The sequence below is a fragment of the Anabrus simplex genome, chromosome 4 (assembly GCF_040414725.1).
Source record: "Anabrus simplex isolate iqAnaSimp1 chromosome 4, ASM4041472v1, whole genome shotgun sequence".
Taxonomy (NCBI): domain Eukaryota; kingdom Metazoa; phylum Arthropoda; class Insecta; order Orthoptera; family Tettigoniidae; genus Anabrus; species Anabrus simplex.
In genome coordinates this window covers 365,973,894-365,998,254 of record NC_090268.1, presented here as the reverse complement: position 1 = coordinate 365,998,254, position 24,361 = coordinate 365,973,894, and the positions used below count along the sequence as shown (strand labels likewise).

The window sequence follows — 24,361 nt, the reverse complement described above, 5'->3', positions numbered from 1 at the left end:
GTCTTGTAGTATTAATTATGGTATTACTTATGATTTTATAGACGCCCAAGAGAGTTTCGGTTCACTCGATGTGCCATCTAGTGGGGGCCTAGAGTAAAACGGAACGTCGAAATTGACGAGCAGACAGCCAGATGGCGTCAAATTGAAATGTCTGCACACAGTAGCTGAGGCCATACGATTATTATTATTATTATTATTATTATTATTATTATTATTATTATTATTATTATTACTTATGACTTGACTCGTTGCCTGAATGGTCAGCGTACTGGCCTTCGGTTCAGAGGGTCCCAGGTTCGATTCCCGGCCGGGTCGGGGATTTTAACCTTCATTGGTTAATTCCAGTGACCTGGGGGCTGGGTGTTTGTGCTGTTCCCAACATTCCTGCAACCCACACACCACACACAACACTATCTTCCACCACAACAACACACAGTTACCTACACTTGGCAGATGCCGCCCACCCTCATCGGAAGGTCTGCCTTACAAGGGCTGCACTCGGCTAGAAATAACCACACGAAATTATTACTTATGACTTTTAACCCTTTTGCACTCAGCGTGGCTGTTAAATCGTAACAGTTGATCGTGACGGTAACTTAAAGCGTTGAATTTGCGTTTTACTATAGAGATATAACCACCAGCCCTACAAAATATTTTTATTTTCGACAAACGAAATCTGTTGACCGTGAATGTTTATGTTGTGGTTGATCGAAGTTGTTATTACGTGGATCTGTTTTGGTTGGCTTATGAATACAACAATTTGATCTTACTATGAGTTTAATTTAGAGTATATTTCGTTTCTTTGGTATATCGTGTGTTCGCTGTACTTCGCAAACTATAATTGTACTCCTTTTCATAACTCCGTTGTTGCACGTGCTTGTATTCTTTTTATCGTAATGGCTAGGCCATATTCAAGGCGAATGAGGCCGATATCCTTGAATTTTCAGATGATTTAGACAGTAATAATGACCTCCTTTTGTCAAAAGTGATTCACATTATTTGGGAAATGACACAGTCACAGCTGCTCACCGTGCATCGGACGGCGAGGTCCTGACATCGATGACCGTTACATGTACAGTGAATAACTTTGTGCTATGTTGCATGAATGAATTGCAGCACACACATCATATTGATATCAAATTATTCACAATTACATGTTCTTTCTTTCACGTCTAAGAGTAAAGAAGGAAGACGCAATAATGTCTGATTTTTCAGTCATTGAAAACCAAAAATTATTTTTAAAATTTATTTTCAAATTTTAATATTTTTTTTGGCTTTACCAATAACAATACGTCCTAGGTATATTCATTTCTGAAATGCTCATAGTTTCCTGTATTAGTGTGATTTAATTTATTTTAATGTGTGTTAAACTGTTTACGTGTTGATTTTTTGTAATTTGGTTTGGAAAATGACAAATTACTCTGAGTGTCTTCAAGCACACCCCCATATATAAGCTGAGTGCCAAAGGGTTAATGTATACTAATTAGTTTAGTGTAAGAGAAGGCCCAATGGCCTTAACTACGCCAATAAAGAAATTTATCTATCTATCTATCTATCTATCTATCTATCTTTAGTCTATCCATCTCCCTTTTCAGATTCTCTAATCTACCACAACGATTCAAATTCTAACATTCCACGCTCCGACTCACAGAATATCAGTATCCATCTTCCTGATGATCGCCCCCTCTCGCGTAGTCCCCACCCGGAGATCCGAATGGTGGACTAGTTTACCCCCGGAATATTTTACTCAGGAGGAAGCCATCATCAGTACATCATTCATACAGAGAGAGCTGCATGTCCTCAGGAGTTAGTTACGGCTGTAGTTTCCCGCTGCTTTCAGCGGTGTAGCAGTATCAACACAGCTAAGCCATGTTGAGTATTATTAGAAGGCCTTATCAGTCAATCATCTAGTCTGCCACCCTTGCAACTTCCGAAAGGCTGCTATTACGTAATAATACTAGAACACTTAAAAATAATTATTAGTTAACCAAATTCTATTTCATTAAGATCTACACACAACTAATAAAATATCTTCACTCATAATATTAGTTTATTAGTCAGCTGATACAAATGGAGGTTAGAATCGGTCTATTATATATGTTCTGGTTAGTGTTTGTTCCTAGCAGTAGGCCAGTACTTGTCTACAACTGGCTAATAATCCATGTGTTCTTTGGCTCACTTGATATTTTTGTTGTTGTGACTTGGATACATATGAGAATGAATAAAAGAAGTTAAAATAATGTGAGTGAAGAAAGTTTCTTTGCGGAAAGTGATCGACTTTAAGCGTCAACTATTCGCAGCCTTTTGTACACTATAATCTTCCTTGTCATTTAACTTGTTTATTTTATTAAAAATCTTTGTTGAGTTGGACTAGCAAAATCTTGGTTTACTACCCCCTGTGGGTGGGGGAAGGTAGAATAACACCCATGGTATCCCCTGCCTGTCATAAGAGGCAACTAAAAGGAACCCCAAGAGCTCTCAACTTGGGAGCATAGGTTGGCAACCATGGGACCCTGAGCTGAGTCCTGGCATTGCTTCCACTTACTTGTGCCAGGCTCCTCACTTTCATCTATCCTATCTGACCTCCTCTGTTCAATTATTGTTTTTCTTCGATCCCAACGGTATCAGGTTGCGAGGCCTACAGAGTCTTTCATTTTCATGCCCTTCGTGGCCCTTCTCTTTCTTTGGCCGATACCTTCGTTTTTTGAAGTGACAGATCCCTTCCATTTTTCTATCTGATTAGTGTTAATAGAGGATGGTTGCCTAGTTGTAGTTCCTCTTAAAACAATAATCATCACCACTACCAATTTCGTTTTTGGTGGTATAAGCCAAGATTTTAAAGGATAGCTAGTCTCCGAGCAGAACTGCACAAGGGAAACACAGTGATATTGTGTATCACTACCAACCCGTGGACTGCAATGTGAAGCTGCTGTTTTAAGGTTATGCTTCATTCCTTTCAGTGGAACATTTTATTATCAATCTTAACAAGCAAATACTCAAAAGTTCTGTAATCTAACCTAAATTTCTCATTGTTTTTGTATGTTTGTTACATACCAGTACAGGCTGTTTTTGGCCTAACATTTATTGAACAGTGAATACCTACACTCGTTCCTTATCACTATTCGAATCAGAGTCGACCATTTCACTGATCTTCATGATTTTACGCCAAAATATTAAAATACCACCCAATTTACTTTCACTAAATAAACTCGTTGAAATAATCCCAATAATATGAATAACTTTTAATAGTCATTTTGTGTATGAAACAATTTACTAATATTATCAGGAATATCTACCAAAAAAATGTATTCATAAACTAATTATATTATTAGCTAATAACTATATGAAACATAATACTAATATTATTAGTTAATAATATTGGTTTCTTACTAATAATATTGGTGAAAAATGTTTTATGAAACAGGGCCCTGAGTCTGAAAATGATGTCATTTTACCGTATCACGTCTAGTTTTGACGCAATTCTGTTTTGTAGTACCTGCATTTGTAAGACATAATGATGAGAGATGTTCTCACACAACTCACATTGGAATAATAGTACATTATGCATCAAGGAAGGGAAACATTATTATTCCCATGTGTGAAGATGGCAGATCGAGACATAAACGAAGGCCAAAATGCTGAGTACTGTTTTCTAGAAATTTAGATGCGCAATATTAAGAGCGTGAGGGAAATTGGATTGCAGATAAGACAGAGTCAAGTTGCTATCTTAGACCACTTGTATAAACAGAAGTGTTTTAAACCCCAATCCTTGTCTGATGTTTATGCTAGGCTGTCATTCCTTTTCAAAACAAACTAGGTTGGAGACACTGCCCAACAAGTACATGTATAGTGCATCTTTTATGCTTCATTTGTATCCGCGAATGTGTCCATTAATATGAATATAAAAACAGTGTTTCAATCGATCGTTATTCATTAAACTTATATATTAGTATTTTAAGACCATCATGGATAATCAGGGGTGCACAGAAGGCAGTGTAAATAAAGTCCTCAAAAGTTTTGCTACATTTGTAGAATTTATGTTCGATTCCAATTGAAAGTTTCAATTGAAAGTTTGAGATCAAGAATAATCTTTTGCACCTCATATTGCATGTGTTACAGAAATCAATTCTCACAGGGAACCTGAAATTTTTGTCCCGAATGAGTAAATTTATAGTATGTACTAGCCATGCATCTTGGTAGGTGTGCTAGTTACCAACTGATGAGCCCAAATTGGCACACGGGCAAAACACTGACAACAGCAATGAGTTAGCTGGAAAATTTATAATGTCCAATAGTGGACCAATTATATTGGCTCATACTGCATGCAATACCTGTGATGAGAAACTCCATTACTGGTGCGAGAGTAAATGAAATGCAATGCTGTTTGCCATACCTATGCAATGGCGAGAGCAGGACAATCATTATGACGACTGTTATTTTTTTAATGACTGACACTGCCGGTTACAATAAGAGAAAAATATAAATAAATATCCAAATCTCTCGTCAGCTATTTGGCCTGTTCCTCATAAACCTGACTTCCAGTACCTACTCCACCTGGTAACTTGAGTGATGAAACTGAAAGCATTTCCTTGCAATCGGACACTGAAAAAATGGATTTCGAGTCACATCAATATGACACACCAACAAACAAATTTACACAATCCGAACTGAATAATTTAACAAGAGATTTAAAGTTAACCAAAAAAAAAAGAGTAAATTACTTGACTCAAGACTAAACGAAAAGAATATGTTGGCATCCGGAGTTATGTTTTCCTGGTACAGAAATCGTGAGAAAGAATTTCGCTGACAACAGGCATGAGTTAGCTGAAAAATGTATAATGTCCAATAACGGACCAACAAACATGAGTTCTTTCCATCACAGTCCCTGTACCAGTACAGGGTCTCCTTGCGCATGCGCAATACGAAAAATCCTTTCCAACACAGTCAAAATTGAGTTCATGTATTCGTCCGTTTACTGCAGTCAGGTGTTCCAACTAACTCTTCGCATCGATCCCTGGCGGTCGGAACTAGTCCGCAGTTTAAAGCATGTATTGAGCCGTACATTTCTGTGACATGCGCAGAATCACTGTATCGTTGTCTCCTGCTGTATGCTGATTTCTTTGGAGTTCCTTAATCAGCTGTTTTTATGCACATTGCGCGCTCTTCTCCCATTAATAAATTAATCAGCTGTTTGGTTGCTGAGGTTAGGATGGATAGACACGACGATTTTTTACACTCTTCATCCAGTGAAGAAGAGGAGGTACTATTTTTCGCAAAAAGAAATGAAAATTATTTAGGTGACAGTAATTAAACATCTTTCTTTAGTTATTTATGTATTGTGTTACGTTAGGCCTATAGTTTATGAAGGCACAAAAGCTACCAGGTGAAACAAAATATAATTGAAATACGATATATTTTTCAGAAGAATCTGTTCCTCAGTACAAAGAAAATGAGTTTTTCGAGCATTTCCGCATTAGCCGAGGAGTTGCTCAAGATATTACAAATCGATATGAAATAAGTGAGCATCATAAAAGACATGACAGGCAATATGGGAAAATATCGTCATTACACCAGGTTAGTAAATTGCCGTTACTCCTATTCCTTGGAGTTCATGAACGAGAATCCATTCCAATACAACCCAATCGTGTAACAATCCTGGAACCGATACGAAGTCAGCGCATACGTATAGAGCGGTATATGGATGCGTCCATGTACTGACAGCAAACTGCGTGTTGGAAAGAACCTCATATTTACACAATCCGAAGTGAATGATTTGACAAGAGATTTAGAGTTAACCAAAAAATAAAAGAATGAATTACTTGGCTCAAGACTATGCAAAAAGAATATGTTAGCATCCAGGGTTACATTTTCCTAGTACAGCAACCAATGCGAAATCGGGAGGTTGTAGGTTTGGATCCCACTGGTGTCCGATTGGCCAGTTTTGTTCTATACTTAATATCTCTTCAACATGTACTATATGTACGTAACATCACCTAAAACTAACTAATAACAAAGACTGGAGAGTCCACCGATTCAATACCATAAATTATATGTTATAATTATTTACTTAATCATTATACATTACGGACTAGTTTTGACCCTTCCACTGGGTCATCATCAGCCTCAATCACAAATGGAAAAGACATTATATGCAACTTACAGTCATCAATGTTCGATATATTACATTGCCAATGTACTCCCTGTGATCTTTATCTTTATGACACATTTGTCCTAGTTATGATTTTTTGGAACTTTCTTTTATTTTCCTGGGGATTTTAGCCTATTTTGTCCCATTTAAATTTGGCTTTTGCCTATTTTGGGCGTGTGATGCGTTTACTGTATTTGAGCTTGCTCCGCTGACTTCCACAATGGGAGACGATTTTATTTCTACACTTTGGGATACTTTCCACGCTTCCTATCTTATGTTCTTGTGTTGTGACTTTCCTTTCCTCATAAGGCACTTGCGCTCTGGGCCTGTCACAGAAATTTCCTGTGTTGGTGGTAATGGTCGACATTGTGATTGAGTGCAGTGTTGTATCATCTGGTAGCAGCATTTAATTGTTATGTACGCCACATCCTGCATTTATGCTTTGTGGTTTTGTTGTTTTTTTTTGTTTTTGTTTTTTTACTGGATAGAATCACCACGAGTATGCTGAAGTCTCTGAGAATGTTTACATGTAAGAATTTTAAAATAATAATTAATATTATAGGCTTTACATCCCGCTAACTACTTTTTCGGTTTTCGGATATGCTGAGCTGCTGGAATATTGTCCCACAGGAATTTTTTTACGCACTAGTAAATCTACCGACACAACGCTGACGTATCTGAGCCCCTTCAAATACCACCAGACTGAGCCAGGATCAAACCTGCCAAGTTTGGGTCAGAAGGCCAGCACCTCAACCGTCTGAGCCACTCAGCCAGGCAATTTTAAAAGATATCTACATTACATCCACACACCGAGCAAGTTGGCTAAGAGATTAGGGGCACACAGCTGTGAGCTTGGGGTTCGAACCCCACTGTTGGCAGCATTGAAGATGGTTTTCCGTGGCTTCCCATTTTCACACCAGGCAAATGCTGAGACTGTACCTTAAGGCCACAGCCGCTTCCTTCTCACTCCTCGCCCTTTCCTGTCCTATCGTCACCATAAGAGCTATCTGTGTCGGTGTGATGTAAAAGCCAATTGTAATATCCACATAGTTTTAAAATCCTATTTACATTAATGGGCTCAGTGGAGCGAGCATTTTACAAAACAGCTGAGATTTCAACAAGCTCCAGTGGCAATAGCAGTTTCCTTGCAAACTGTGGTGCCACTCCTACCTCTTGTGTTTTATTTTTTAACTCTATGGGCTAGCATGGTGTACCTGATCCAAAGAAACACCTCACATGTTTATCAACAAATACATTAATGTGTAAACTCAGATAGACCTTTGTTTTAAGAGTTTAAGGAAAAGAGTTTGTAAAAAGGAGAGAAGAAAAATGTGCAAATGACAAGGAACTGAGGTACTACAGAAATGGCTACCTACCTTTATCCAAAGCCTTAAGAAATGAGTTTTGCTGTCCGTACAGGGAGTTAACAACAGTTGAAGCATACTGAATTTCATGAGCCTTAACTGGAAGGAGGTATGGCATAACAGCCATTAAAATTGATGCATCCATTTCTGTTTTCATAGATACCAAATCTGAACACAAGCATGAAAGAATTCTTTTCGTGACAGGTATGTGATCATTCCTGATGTACCAGAACCTCCTGGCAAGTGAAATAAGTTGTTCTATTAGAAAATCTTCTCCCACTAATGATGCAAGGTCAGAAGGTTGAAATTTGAGTACAGCATGGATTACTTTGGGACTGTCATCACATAAGCGTTCCTTCAAGCCTTCTACCAACAGCTCCTTGTCTTTCTCCTGAAAAACAAAACCATAACATATATAGCAAAAATACACATAAGCAGGAAAAAATATAAGTATCTATGAAACATATTACCAATCACGAAATTTAGGAAACTAAGAGGAGTTTCTTTCATTAAAGTAACAGCCATTTTATTTTCAGTTTAAACTTACACCACATAAGCTTTAAGTTTTCCAGACTGCCAAAATTAATCCACGATTTTAAAAAATACTAGAAAACACCAGGAAAAAGAACAACATTTTCTCTCTTCACTCCCTGAGGCTATAAGATGTTCACTACAATATCAAAGACAACAGCGGCATAATAACTTAATTGTAGTATGACTTATGCCTTTTACGCGCTAACATGCTGCTGCAAAAAAATTCTATATTATCCTACGCATCTCTGCGATGGAGTAAGTAATTAATATTACATGGATATGCATGTTTATAGCTAGTGATCGATAATTCTGGAAGCGTTTTAATTTGCTACATTTTCAGTCCACGTACAGACATAAAATGCTCCTGTCCACGTAGAGTTAAAGGTACAAACCTGTTTTCACCCTGTTCAACAATTACTTTAAACCCATTACATGTACATTATTTATTTTTTTTTTTTTTACATTTGCTGTTTTCTGCTGATCATAACTGATTTTTTTAAATCTCTCCGTGCCTCTCTTATCAACCAGATGGTATTGCCTAATAGTCCTAGATTTACAACCTTCCTTGCAAGTCACATTAATTTTTAACAATAAAAACAGCTTCGCATTCACTTATACAATCTATCACTTCAGTTTTTCTATTGAGCTAATCTGGTTTTTGAATTTTTCCCTCTAGTTGTTGCATCACTTTTTGATTCAGGTATCGTTCCCACCCTCCCCTGCGAACCATGTGACCTTGTCACGGTGGGGAGGCTTGCGTGTCCCAATGAAGCAGATAGCCGAGCCGCAGGTGCAACCATATTGGATGGGTATCTGTTGAGAGACCAGACTAAGGAATGGTTCATCTTTTTTTTTTTTTTTTTTTTGCTTTACGTCGCACCGACACAGATAGGTCTTATGGCGACGATGGGACAGGGAAGGGCTAGAAGTGGGAAGGAGGTGGCCATGGCCTTAATTAAGGTATAGCCCCAGCATTTGCCTGGTGTGAAAATGGGAAACCACGGAAAACCATTTTCAGGGCTGCCGACAGTGGGGTTCGAACCTACTATCTCCTGAATACTGGATACTGGCCGCACTTAACACATTCACGCCCGTATCCGAGTTATTGGCTATACGCGTGAGCATGCTGTGGACCGTATCCGAGTTAGCCCGGATAAGCGCAACATTGAATTGCAGCCGTTCCTATGCAGCTGGGATCTATTTTGGTCACTGTGCAAGAGAGATGAAGGTAATACCCTTATGAATGGTTCTACTCAACAGAAACCACATGGCCACGGCGATTTTCCCTCCCAATGCACTTTTTTTGTTTTGTTTCTGAAGGTAGCCTAGCGCTGGCCCAGCTGGCTGCGTAGTTGGTTTCTGATTGCACAAGCGTGTGTATAGTCGCCTTCTGAAGTGCAACCATGGCGTGTAGAGACAATGTAAGAGTTGACAAAAATGCAGACATCCTTTTCAATGAAGACTCAGGTGATGAACTGATTCCTGAACTAAGTGAAATTGAAAGTGACAGTGATGACAGTGAAGACGATTCTCCTGGACACATGACAGAAAACACAGTACCGGTATCTGAATGTTCGCCTTTATATCGCCCCTCTGCAATCCCATTTACTGCTAAACCAGGTATAAATACTGAAACAGGAAACACTAACGAGATGTCATTTGTAAATCTATTTCTCACAGCTGAATTTCTCGAATACCTATGCGAGCAAACAAATCTGTATGCGAGTCATGTAATCAGTGCTGCGCCGCGCCCATTCTCTAAACACTCCCTTGCTCAAACGTGGAGTCCAGTGACTGTTTCAGAAATGAGACAGTTCCTGGGTTTGATGCTTACTACCGGCATCATTAGTAAACCATGTGTCAGAATGTACTGGACAGAAGATTCAATTTTCTCCACTCCTATTTTCTCAAAGACAATGTCACGAAATCGCTTCGAAAGTATCGTCTCATTTCTCCACTTTAGTGACAGCAGTGAATACGAGCACAGCACTGACAGATTGTACAAAATCAGACCTATTTTACAGAAACTTTCGGACAGATTTACAGAGCTTTATAACCCCAAACAGAAAATTGCTCTGGACGAAGGAATGCTAGCCTGGAGAGGGCGCCTAAGATTCCGCGTATACAACCCCGGTAAAATAATAAAATATGGCATTTTAGTGAGGATGGTTTGCGAGTCTAACACGGGGTACATCTGTAAACTCATGATATATGATGCAAGTGGTGCGAATTTACAAAGCACAGTTTTTCAGCTGCTTGAAAATTATCTTGGCCAGGGGTATACAGTCTATATGGACAATTATTACAATAGCGTTGGACTCGCGAAACAATTACGGGAACAGAACACTGCCTATGTGGAACAATACGGTCAAATAGGGGTGTACAAAAAGATCTAAAGGAACACCAGGCAATTCTCAAACAGGGAGAAATGACTTTCAGGAGGGACAAGGATGTATTGCTTGTTTCTTGGAGAGACAAAAAGGATATTACTATGGCGACTACCATCCATTCGGCAGAAATGGTCGAAACAAAGAAATCTGGAAAAATACAAATGAAACCAGAGTCTGTGACCGACTTATCAACACATGCATGGTGTTGATACTGCAGACCAGTACTTGGCGCTCTATCCTTTCATGAGGAAAACTATAAAGTGGCCAAAAAAGGTGTTTTTTTCATTTACTGTACTGCTCACTTTTTAACGCATTTCGGCTCTTCCAGAACTCAAATCCTCAAAAATCAAAAACATTTCTGAATTTCATGCAGACAGTAGTTAGGAACTTGCTCCAGAAAAAAAGTGAACCCGACATACAAGTACAGTCAACTCTCTCCGACATCTCAGCTCCATCTACATCATCAGCTCCAAGTTAACGTCCCGTGATTTTGCCTCCAAAATGGGCACCGGCCAAGGATCCACCATTTAGGTTAGATAGGAAGAGAAAAGACCATATTCTCTTAAAGTTTCCACCATCAAATAAAGTAAAATTCCCTTCAAGAAGGTACAAAGTGTGCTTAAAAAATAAAATTATTAGTGAAACACGCTATTTTTGTGGAAAGTGTGGTGTTCCCATTCACCCAGGAAAGTGTGACATTACCTACCACACCCTACAGAGATACTAGAGGACTTCATTAAGGTATGTGGAAAATTTTGTTTCCATATCTTGTTTCGTTTAGAACTTATTGTGAAAAGAATTCGTTGTTGTTTGCTCTGCCACTAACAGCTGAAACAGCTGGGCCAGCTCTTTAAATAGCCAGCTCAGATGATGGGCGTGAATGTGTTAAACGACTGCATCTATCGAACTCGGTGAATGGTTCATCGAAAGGGAGGTAGCAGCCTTTCGGACGTTGCAAGTGTGGCAGTCTGGATGAATGACTGATATGGCCTTGTAATAATACTCAACATGGCTTAGCTGTGTTGATACTCCAACACGGCTGAAAGCAACGGGAAACTACAGCCATAACCAACTACCGAGGACATGCAGCTCTCTCTGTATGAATGATGTACTGATGATGGCTTCCTCCCGGGTAAAATATTCCGGGGGTAAACTAGTCCCCCACTCGGATCTCCAGGTGGAGATTACACGAGAGGGGGCGATCATCAGGAAGATGGATACCGACATTCTGCGAGTCGGAGTATGGAATGTTAGAAGTTTGAATCATTGTGGTAGATTAGAGAATCTGAAAAGGGAGATGGATAGACTAAAGTTAGATGTAGATGGTATAAGTGAAGTACGTTGGCAGGAAGACCAGGATTTCTGGTCAGGCGACTATAAAATTATCAACACAAAATCAAACAGAGGAAATGCAGGAGTTGGTTTAATAATGAATAAGAAAATAGGACAGCAGGTAAGCTATTATGACCAGCATAGTGAAAAAATTATTGTCGTCAAGATAGACACCAAACCAATGCCCAGCACAATAGTGCAGGTTTATATGCCTACTAGCTCAGCGGATGATGAGGAAATCGAAAGAACACATGAAGAGATAGAAGATTTAATACAACATGTAAAAGGTGACGAGAATCTAATTGTGATGGGAGACTGCAATGCACTGGTAGGCCAAGGAAAAGAAGGTAATACATTAGGAGAATTCGGATTGGGACAGAGGAACGAAAGAGGAAGTCGCCTGGTTGAATTCTGCACTGATCATAATTTAGTCCTTGCCAATACTGGGTTCAAATACCACAAACTACGGCTATATACGTGGACGAGACCTGGGGACATTGGAAGGAATTAAATAGACTTCATTATGATTAGGCAGAGATTCAGAAACCAGGTGTTGGATTGCAAAACATTCCCAGCAGCAGACGTGGACTCTGACCACAACTTGTTAGTCATGAAATGCCATCTGAAGCCGAAGAAATTGAAGAAAGTAAAGAATCCAAAAAGATGGGATCTGGACAAGTTGAAAGAAAAGAGTGTGAGGGATTGTTTCAAGGAACATGTTACACAAGGACTAAATGAAAAGGCTGAAGGAAACACAATAGAGGAAGAGTACCGGGCGAGTTGGCCGTGCGTGTAGAGGTGCGCCGCTGTGAGCTTGCATCCGTGAGATAGTAGGTTCGAATCCCACTATCGGCAGCCCTGAAAATGGTTTTCCGTGGTTTCCCATTTTCACACCAGGCAAATGCTGGGGCTGTACCTTAATTAAGGCCACAGCCACTTCCTTCCAACTCCTAGGCCTTTTCCTATCCCATCGTCGCAATAAGACCTATCTGTGTCGGTGCGACGTAAAGCCCCTAGCAAAAAAAAAAAAAAAAAAAAGGAAGAGTGGATAGTCATGAAAAATAAAGTCAGCAGGGCTGCTGAAGAAATGTTAGGAAGGAAGAACAGATCACCTAAGAATCGGTAGATAATTCAGGAAATACTAGAGCTCATTGATGAACGACGAAAATACAAGAATGCTAGAGATGAAGAGGGCAGAAAAGAATACAGGCGATTAAAGAATGAAGGGGATAGGAAGTACAAGGTAGCCAAGGAAGACTGGCTGAAGGAGAAGTGCAAGGATGTCAAAGGCTGTATGGTCCTAGGAAAGGTAGATGCTGCATACAGGAAAACCAAAGAAACCTTTGGAGAAAGGAAATCTAGGTGTATGAATATTAAGAGCTCAGATGGAAAACCACTTCTAGGGAAAGAAGACAAAGCAGAAAGATGGCAGGAACATATCAAACAGTTGTATCAAGGTAAAGATGTAGATAATTTGGTTCTGGAACAAGAAAAGGCTGTTGATGCTGATGAAATGGGAGACCCAATTTTGAGGTCAGAGTTTGACAGAGCTGTGAGCGACCTAAATAGGAACAAGGCACCTGGAATTGATGACATTCCCTCTGAATTACTGACTGCCTTAGGAGAAACCAGCATGGCAAGGTTATTCCATTTAGTGTGTAAGCTGTATGAGATAGGAGAAGTCCCATCCGATTTTTGTCAGAATGTTATACCTATTCCCAAGAAAGCCGGTGCTGACAGGTGTGAAAACTATCACACCATTAGTTTAGTATCTCATGTCTGCAAAATTTTAACAAGTATTATTTACAGAAGAATGGAAAAACAAGTTGAAGCTGAGTTGGGAGAAGATCAATTTGGCTTCAGAAGAAATGTAGGAACATGTGACGCAATCCTGACTTTACGCCTGATCTTAGAGGATTGAATCAAGAAGGACAAGTCCACGTACATGGCATTCGTAGATCTAGAAAAGGCATTGGATAATGTTGATTGGACCAAGCTATTTAAGATTCTGAAGGTGATTGGGATCAGATACCGAGAACGAAGAATTATCTACAATCTGTATAAAAATCAGTCTGCAGTGATAAGAATCGACGGCTTTGAAAAAGGAGCAGCAATCCAGAAAGGTGTGAGGCAAGGCTGCAGTTTGTCCCCCCTCCTTTTCAGTGTTTATATAGAACAGACAGTAAAGGAAATCAAAGAGGAATTTGGAAAGGTAATCACAATCCAAGGAGAGGAAATCATAACCTTGAGATTTGCCAATGATATTTTATCTGAGACTGCAGAAGATCTTGAGAAACTGCTGAATGATATGGATGAAGTCTTGTGTAAGGAATACAAGATGAAAATAAATAAGTTGGAAACAAAAGTAATGGAGTGCAGTCGAACGAAGGCAGGTGATGCAGGAAATATTAAATTAGGAAATGAAGTCTTAAAGGAAGTAGATGAATATTATTACTTGGGTAATAAAATAACTAACGATGGCAGAAGTAAGGAGGACATAGAATGCAGATTAGCACAAGCAGCAAGGAAGAGCTTTTTTAAGAAAAGAAATTTGCTCACTTCAAACACTGATATAGAAATTAGAAAGATGTTTTTTGAAGACTTTCGTGTGGAGCATGGCATTGTATGGAAGTGAAACGTGGACGATAACTAGCACAGAAAGAAAGAGAATAAAAGCTTTTGAAATGTGGTGTTACGGAAGAATGCTGAAGGGGAGATGGATAGATCGAATCACAAATGAAGAGATACTGAATCGAATTGGCGAGAGGAGATCGATTTGGCTAAATTTGACAAGAAGAAGAGATAGAATGATAGGACACGTCTTAAGACACACAGGACTTGTTTAGTTGGTTTTTGAAGGAAGTTAGGTGGTAAGAACGGTAGGGGTGGACCAAGGTATGAATATGACAAGCAGATTAGAGCAGATGTAGGATGTAGTAGTTACGTAGAAATGAAAAGGTTAGCACAGGATAGGGTGGCATGGAGGGCTGCATCAAACCAGTGTATGGACTGATGACTCAAACAACATCCTTCCCACATTAACGTAAGTCACCATTTGTTGGTCAAGCTTTTTTGACATTCACATTTCCTTCCCAGTTAACATTTGTTAAGTTGAAATCACCCGCTACAAAACCATTCCTCCTCCGTGTTGTTCCCCACATAGCTGATTATCTTATCAAATAATTCCACATCTGCATCAGTGCCAGCCTGCCAGTTCTGTACACCCAAAAACACCAAGCTGCCTAATATGTTTAGAGATAAGTATAACATCTAGAATTTCATATTTCTCATCCTTAAGTTTTTTTTGTAGCTTGCAAATTCTCCTTTGACCAGTATGAACACTCCCCCTCCCATCTTTCTTAACCTGTCTATATGGTAAAACACTCTAGTTCTGTGAAAAAATTTCCACATCCATAATATCACTTCTCAGCCATTATTCAATTCCTATTGCAATATCTCGTAAATATATATATATTACATTTATTTATTTACATTTTATGGCCGGATTTTTTTTTTTTTTTTTTTTTTTTTTTTTTTTTTTTTTTTTTTTTTTTTTTTATACAGGTTAAACTAACAATTTTATGTCATCCTTACTTGACTTCCTGCTTCCTATACTGTCATACTTCAGTAGAAAATTGCTGAAGTGTTGGGTTTTAATTTTCTCCAGCTGTGTATCAGCAGACATTATAATTTCAAATAGGTCCTAAATGAAATCTGATGTTTTCTTGTAGTGGACAATGATTAAATTTTCTCAAACTAGGGTCATTGGCAGTTTTGTAATGTAACTCCTCGAGTCAAGGATCTATAGTTAAACAGATACTGAACCCTAATATTATGAAATATGTTGACGAAGGAGTGTCACACATTGTTCATACTGTGCCGGAATGAGAGATGAGGAAATGGTCCTCCTGCCAGGCAAAACAGAAGCAGGGTCAGGGTAAATCCAGAACTAATTTTTAAATTTGTATTTTTGCTATTTGCTTTCTACGTCGCACCGACACGACCGGTCTTATGGTGGTGATGGGATAGGACAGGACTAGGAACGAAAGGGACTGTGCCTTATTTAAGGGGCAGCCCCAGCATTTGCCTGGAGCGAAAATGGGGAAACCAAGGAAAACCATCTTCAAGGCTGTCGACAGTGGGGTTCAGACCATAGCCAACTACAGTTATAAGCCAGTGTCATGTAAGTTTGGCAACGTCCAGTGGAGACCAAGGTGAAAGCGCAGGATCTATCTGTGTATGCTGCTGTCTAGTGAACTTCGTCTCCTGTTTCGTTTAATTTTTCACGGATAGGTACGAGTATATATAACAAGATAAGTGGTAGAATAAGCATACGTAGAGCCTATTATTGAAATAATATGAAGACTAAGCGGGGCTGAATAGCTTGGACGGCTTTCAAAGCCCAGCTCAGTTCCGTGGTATTTGAAGGTGCTTAAATACGACAGCCTTGTGTCAGTAGATTTAAAGAACTCCTCCGGGACAAAATTCAGGCATCTCGGCGTCTCCCAAAAACTGTAAAAGTGGATAGTGGGAAGTTAAATCAATAACGTTATTATTTGTGAAAGTGCAGACAGAATTTGGCTTATTAATGAAATGTTTCGTGTATTTGCAGATGCCCAGAAAATGTTGTTTCCATGTATCGTAACTATGCCATTAAAAAGGTTTTGCTACCTCATTTCGTTTCCCTTCAGACGAGGAATTAAAACAAAAATGGATTTTAAACGGGATAATGAACCTGGGGAGGATTCAGTCGTATGCATAAAACTTGTCACTCACAAAAGTTTTTCAACAGGGGATACAATTTGTGATGGTAAAGTCAACGTAACTATACTACCACCTAAACCTAATGAGCTTCTCCCTCATGCATGTCCAATTATTTTCCAAAATACTTGTCATCAAAAAGGGTTAAAAGAAAAGATCCTGAAGATAGGAGCCTGGAAATGTAGAGTAGGGTAAAGAAAAAGATGAATAATATGCCAAATGTAAACCATTTAAACAAAATTTACCAAGAAATGACATGTTTAGTAGATGGTAAAATATCGAAGTGGTCTCAACTAAATGCATATTTATTAAGTTATATAGGAACAACTTGTTGTAGTGTTAGTGTTAAATGTGTACAAATAAATCTATTAAAATGCTTCACAATCTCATAGAGTATTGTGAGGTAAGCAGTGAAAGCACATTCTTTGTCTTGCCTCGTATTTTTAAGGGAATAATTCAAACTTTTTACTAAAAGGGCAGGGCTGAGTGGATCAGACGGTTGATGTGCTAACCATCTGACCCTAACTTAGCACGTTCGATCCTGGCTCAGTCTGGTGGTATTTGAAGGTGCTCAAATACGTCAGCTTCGTGTCGGTAGATTTACTGGCACGTAAAAGAACTCCCGAGGGACTAAATTCCGGGACCTCGGCGTCTCCAAAAACCGTAAAAGTAGTTAGTGGGACGTAAAGCAATTATCATCATCATAATCATCATCATTATTATTAATATTATTATTATTATTATTATTATTATTATTATTATTATTATTATTATTATTATTTTGGAAGCTCTACAAGAAACTTTCAAGCTACCAGAATATCTCATGTATATACTGCGAGACTATCTGAAAGACCGTACATTGTTATACGACACGGAAGATGGTCAGAGAAGAAAACGGCTCACAGCTGGTGCAGCGCAAGGCTCAATTCTCGGACCACACCTTTGGAATATCGTGTATGATGGTTTGTTACGGCTGGAGATGCCAGAAGATGTAAAACTTGTGGGTTATGCTGATGATGTGGCTGCTGTGATAGTAACCCGTAACCTAGAGCTGGCTCAATTTAAATTGAATCAGGTGATGCGACGTGTCAAAGAATGGATGATAAATCACAAGTTAGAATTCGCAGATCATAAAACGGAAATTGTCCTCCTGACGAGGAAAAGGATTAATACTGTTGTACTGATGCAGATCGGGCAGATAGCCATCGAAACAACTAGGAGCACAAAATATCTTGGTGTAATGCTTGATACTAAGCTTACATACTGGGATCACATCCAATGGGTAACAGATAAGGCAGCGAAAACCATGACTGCACTGAGTAGACTCATGGGAAATATCAAGGGGCCGAAATCTAGTAAAAGGCGGCTTCTCATGTCAACTGTTCAATCAATACTGCTATACGGTTCGGAAATTTGGGCTGAATCATTAAAAATTGTGAAATATCGGACAAGAATTGCAGCTGTACAACGGAGAGCAGCTTTACGAATTGCTTGCGCATATCGCACAGTATCAGAACCTGCGATTCTAGTAGTAGCAGCAGTAGCACCTATTGACTTGCTGGCCTTCGAAAGACAAGAAATTTGGCTCACACAAGAAGAGCTAGGAAGGAATAGAACAAAGGCTTTGGCTCTTAGTCGCAGAATGCAACGATGGCGAACAAGATGGGAAGATGATTCTAGAGGGAAATGAACGAAAAGACTGATACCTTCTCTGGGCGTATGGGTTGCCCGAAATCATGGTGAAGTGAACTACTATCTCACACAGTTCTTGACAGGTCATGGATACTTCCGAAAATTTCTTCATGGGCTAGGGCTAGCAACTAGTCCGGTGTGCATATACTGCGGTGATATCGATGACGTATACATACTTTCTTTGTGTGTGTTCGTTGGCTGCCACAAAGATGATGCTTAGAAGTTATGCAGGGAGAATTGATGCCAGAAGGGATCGTGTCAGTAATGCTACGAAGTCAAGAATCTTGGGACCAGGTGGCAGTCTACGTAGAAAATATTATGCGTCCGAAGAAGAAGGACCGGGATGATCATGACAGACAGTAAAGCAGAAGAAGGAAGATGAAGCACAAGATGCATTAAGCACGACATCCGTCCTGAAGTAATGCGAGAGCGGTTTCTGGGGCGGAGATAAACGTCGTGGGAAAAGCGAGTGTGGTTTTTAGTTTGTAAGAATCTCCACACACTTGTTGAGTGCGGACCCTCACAAGTGTCTTATGAAAGATTTTCCACACTCACTCGCAAAAAAAATTATTATTATTATTATTATTATTATTATTATTATTGTTATTGTTATTGTTATTATTATTATTATTATTATTATTATTATTATTCATACACTTCTCCACAGGAAATATGGGTAGTAATGGGGCACGGGATGCACCAAGTGCCTTACATAATTGAAGTACTTACACATTATAATACAAACGTTGATGTACAGGTATATACAAAACTGTAGATCATGGGATCTTCATTCTTGCGAGAGGAACGATCGCACAATGTTGCATGTTGACAGGAGGACAGAATGTTGCATAATTTTGTAGATGTTCGGTGGAAGACCCAGTTCTCGCAGACTCTTGTGAAGAGTATGTGGAATGAGGCCGTTGACTGACAGAATCACAGGAACTATTCGTACCAGTTTCATCTTCCAGATCCTATTTATCTCTTCTGCAAGTTCTTTTTTCACTGTACTTCCTGTCAATATTGGTGTCATTGGGAATAGTGATGTCAATAATGAAAGTCGTCCCAGTTTTCTTGTTTACCAGTATGATGTCTGGCCTGTTATGGTTGACTGTTTTGTCTGTCACTACAGCAGTGTCCCAATAAAGCTTAATCGACTCATTCTCCAGGAATGGTGTTGGATGGTACTTGTAATAAGGGATACGCTCCTGAATTAATTGGTTTTCCTGAGCAAGTGCCTGGTGTATGATTCCCGAGACAAGATTGTGTCGTCTCGTGTATTCTACGGGGGCAAGTACTGGGCAGCCCGCAGTGATATGGTCGATGGTCTCGAGATGAACGGAGCATCGTCTGCATTTGTCGGAGAGTGCGCTGGTGTCTTTGATGATGTACTTTTTGTAATTGTTTGTAGCTATTACTTGGTCTTGTATAGCAACTGCAAATCCCTCTGTCTCCCCAAATAAGTGCCCACTTTGTAAGCACATACACGACGCATTCTTGTCTATGCTCTGTTGGTTTAGATTGTATTATTATTATTATTATTATTATTATTATTATTATTATTATTATTATTATTATTATTATTATTATTATTATTAAGTCTGTTGTGCAGAGTAAGTCTGTTGTGCATGAAATGATCGAAGATTTCGTTGGTAATCACCCGTATATTGACATGGAAAGTGAGTATAAGTAATATTTAATATCGGTGCTTTCAATATTTAATAGGATAAACTATGGTAGTGGGTGAAAAGTTCAAGACATTGACATTGTGTGTTAGTGAAAATGCGTTTTTAGGTTACCTAGTTCTAGTTTCGTCATAGAAAATGAAATGATCGAAGATTTAGTTGGTAATCACCCATATATTGACATGGAAAGTGAGTGTAAGTAATATTTAATATCCGTGCTTTCAATATTTAATAGGATAAACTACGGTAGTGGGTGAAAAGTTCAAGACATTAACATTGTGTGTTAGTGAAAATGCGTTTAAAGGTTACCTAGTTTTGTCATAGAAAATAACAGAGAATAGATATATCTCTGCGACCTGAGTCACGGCCAGCTGGACTCCATACTCACGGCACGATGTCGGGAGCTGGAATCCAGTGCGACTCTGCGGATTTGAATCCAGCATCTATGGAACATGGCCACAATATCATGGACGTGGAGCGCACGCATGATACATGCAACAGAAGTATTGAGCAGAATGCGAAAACGAATCCGAGGCTTGATATCAATAAACAAATTATGGAGGATATGCTAAAAGAGGAAGAACAACTGGAAATCGCCAGGGGCCTGTTGAAAAGTATTCTTGCAATTCAGCAGAAAAATATGAAGATTGAAATTCAGCAAGGTAGATGAGGGATCTACGCACAGAAAAGCTTGGAAAGCAACTAGGGCATTAATGCAAAATGATTTGCCCGATCAAGAGAAAGTAGAACAGAGCACCACAAACAGAAACGTAGAACAGGATAACTGGGAAATAGCGCTATCCAAGAAGAAGAAGAAGAAGAAGAAGAAGAAGAAGGAACAAAGGCAGAAGAAGGCAGATGAAGATGAAGGTACTCAACCTGAACCAGTACCGGTATCTGAAACTGTTAAAACGAATGAGCAACGGAAACGTTCAACTATAAGAAGCCGCCCAGAAGCCGTACTCATTAAACCGATGAATGGCAAGACTTTTGCAGATGTTGTGAAGGATATCCGCAGCAAGGTGAACCCAGAAGACAGTGGCGCCAGTGTTAGATCGATCAGGAAAACTATGTCTGGAGCAGTTCTCCTTGAATTTAATAAGGCCACGGAAAAGGAGAATAGAGACAATTTTAATAAATCACTTAAAGGCGCTCTTGGACATGATGGCGAAGTAAAGGTTTTGACGCCTAGAACTACATTGGAAATTCGGGATATGGACAGTGCCACCACTATTTCCAACGTAGAGGAGGCTGTAAGACGAGAATTAGAAAATCTTAATCAAGAATTGAAGGTCACAATCACAAATCCGAACAGCAGGGGACAAAAAATCACCATCGTGGAGATAGAAGATAGCGAGGCACGAAAGCTGTTAGACATAGGCAAAATTAAAGTAGGCTGGCTATACTGCAGAGTAAGACGGTGGGCCGTAGTTCCTCAGTGCTTTAGATGTCTGTCATATGGGCATCAAGCACGAAACTGTCAAGGATTGGACAGAAGTAAACTCTGCTTTAAGTGCGGAGAAGCTGGTCACAAGGCAGTAGGATGCAAAGTGAATCAACGATGCATAATTTGCACAGATATGGGCGTTGAAGAGTCAAAACGACATCATGCTCTTGGCTCAGGCAAGTGTATTGTGTTTCGTGAAGCACTAGAAAAGGCCAAAAAGCAGTGGTGAATGGTACAGATCCTTCAAGCCAATATACTGTACACAGGAGTCTAACTGCCAATGATCTATTGACGCAGATGATCTATGAGATAGGAGCAGACATCTTGATTCTCAGCGAACAATATCAAGACATCAAGCAGGCTGGTTTCCAGACAATCTAGGGACAGCTGCGATATGGGTACCAGACCTTGGAAAATACTCAGTTACAAATCAAGGATGCGGAGATGGGTTCGTCTGGGTCCAAGTTGAGAAGGTAATTTTTGTCAGCTGTTATTTTACCCCGAATGAGGCTATTTCTGCCTTCCAGACAAAACTAGATGGGCTTGAAGATGCTCTGCAAGGGATGAACACTAACCTAGTTGTTGCTGGTGATTTTAATGCTCAAGCAGTTGAATGGAACATGCCTCAAAGAGATTCTAGAGGGCGGCGTACAATGGAGATGGTCGCGAGATTGGGATTAATGGTTATCAACGTTGGTAAAGTGACAACCTTTTGGCGACCAGGGTGTCAGGGAACTATACCAGATGTAACCTTTGCTTCTGAAGACATCGCGTCTAGGATAACTGAATGGCGAGTAATTGAAGATTATACTGGAAGCGATCATCAGTATATCACTTTTCGTGTACTTCAAGAGACTCCGAATCTAAGGATTACCATGCCCAAGCCAGAAAGATGGAACATAGCCACTATGGATAGAGAAAAATTTCATGAAGTAATACAGAATGGAATGGATTGTATGACGGATACATGTCACAGAGGCAAAAGAAGCATTATTGCTAATAAATGCGTGAAACACACCATGAGACTCCTTCAGCAAGCATGCGACGCATCAATGACCAGAATCAAACAACAGAGAGGCAAGCGTCCAGCATATTGGTGGAATGAAGAAATTGCTGAGTTGAGGAAACAATGCCTGCGACTCAGACGAAGGACACAAAGAGCACGACATATTGATGAAGCTCTCTCAGTAGAGTACAAGACTATGAAGAAAAGACTGCGAAATAAAATTAAAAAGAGTAAAGCCGACAAGTGGTGGGAAATGTCTAAGGAAGTGGATGAAAATCCATGGGGATTAGGGTATAAAATTGTCATGAAGAAATTCGGGATGCTACCAAGCCCTATCATGGATCCACGCACCATGAAAGAAATAGTACACACACTATTCCCTGATCATGCAGAGAGGATTGATGATGAGGCCGAGAAAGAACTAGAAAATGTACCACCTTTTACAACTGAAGAATTGATAACAGCAATTAATTCCCTTAGAAATAAGAAAGCCCCTGGACCAGATGGTATTCCAGCAGAAGTACTAAAGGTGGCAGTCGAATTATGTCCTCAACTGCTGTTGAGAATGTATAATCATTGTTTGAAAGCGGGAATTTTTAGCTTTCGTTGGAAGATAGCTAGATTGGTTCTGATCAGTAAAGGGAAAACTGGGGGTTACAGACCTCTATGTATGCTGGACACTGCCGGGAAAGGTTTAGAGAAGCTCCTACAACCGAGAATACTAGCAGCAGTCCGATTAGCTGGCGACCTATCCGACCAACAACATGGATTTCGCAGAGGTCACTCAACGCTAGATGCTGTGAAGGAAGTGGCGAAGACAGCAGAACGAGCTCAAACGGGTAATCATTATTCTAGGAAACTGACGCTTCTTGTGACTCTAGATGTTAAAAATGCCTTCAACTCGGCAAGATGGAGTGATATTTTGGAAGCTCTAGAAGAAACTTTCAAGCTACCAGAATATCTCATGTATATACTGTGAGACTATTTGAAAGACCGTACATTGTTATACGACACGGAAGACGGTCAGAGAAGAAAACGGCTCACAGCTGGTGCAGCGCAAGGCTCAATTCTCGGACCACACCTTTGGAACATCATGTATGATGATTTGTTACGGCTGGAGATGCCAGAAGATTTAAAACTTGTGGGTTATGCTGATGATGTGGCTGCTGTGATAGTAACCCGTAACCTAGAGCTGGCTCAATTTAAATTGAATCAGGTGATGCGACGTGTCAAAGAATGGATGATAAATCACAAGTTAGAACTCGCAGATCATAAAACGGAAATTGTCCTCCTGACGAGGAAAAGGATTAATACTGTTGTACCGATGCAGATCGGACAGATAGCCATCGAAACAACTAGGAGCACAAAATATCTTGGTGTAATGCTTGATACTAAGTTTACATATTGGGACCACATCCAACGGGTAACAGAAGGCAGCGAAAACCATGACTGCACTGAGTAGACTCATGGGAAATACCAAGGGACCGATATCTCGTAAAAGGCGGCTTCTCATGTCGATTGTTCAATCGATACTGCTATACGGTTCGGAAATTTGGGCTGAATCGTTAAAAATTGTGAAATATCGGACAAGAATTGCGGCTGTACAACGGAGAGCAGCTTTACGAATTGCTTGCGCATATCGCACAGTATCAGAACCTGCGATTCTAGTAGTAGCAGCAGTAGCTCCCATTGACTTGTTGGCCTTCGAAAGACAAGAAATTTGGCTCACACAAGAAGAGCTAGGAAGGAAAAGGGCAAAGGCTTTGGCTCATAGTCGCAGAATGCAACGATGGCAAACAAGATGGGAAGATGATTCTAGAGGGAAATGAACGAAAAGACTGATACCTTCTCTGGGCGTATGGGTTGCCCGAAATCATGGTGAAGTGAACTACTATCTCACACAGTTCTTGACAGGTCATGGATACTTCCGAAAATTTCTTCATAGGCTGGGGCTAGCAACTAGTCCGGTGTGCATATACTGCGGTGATATCGATGACGTATCACA

At 39.8% G+C, this 24,361-nt stretch overlaps 1 protein-coding gene across 1 annotated transcript in view; it reads right to left on the bottom strand.

Annotated features, from left to right (window-relative positions):
• The window catches only part of l(2)k09022 (HEAT repeat containing 1 homolog l(2)k09022), a 371,041-nt gene that overhangs the window by 255,403 nt on the left and 91,277 nt on the right, over positions 1-24,361 (bottom strand). Inside the window, exon 7 of the mRNA XM_067145803.2 lies at positions 7,525-7,903. Within this exon, the coding sequence (XP_067001904.2) occupies positions 7,525-7,903 (379 nt within the window). The remainder of the gene's footprint in view (positions 1-7,524; positions 7,904-24,361) is intronic.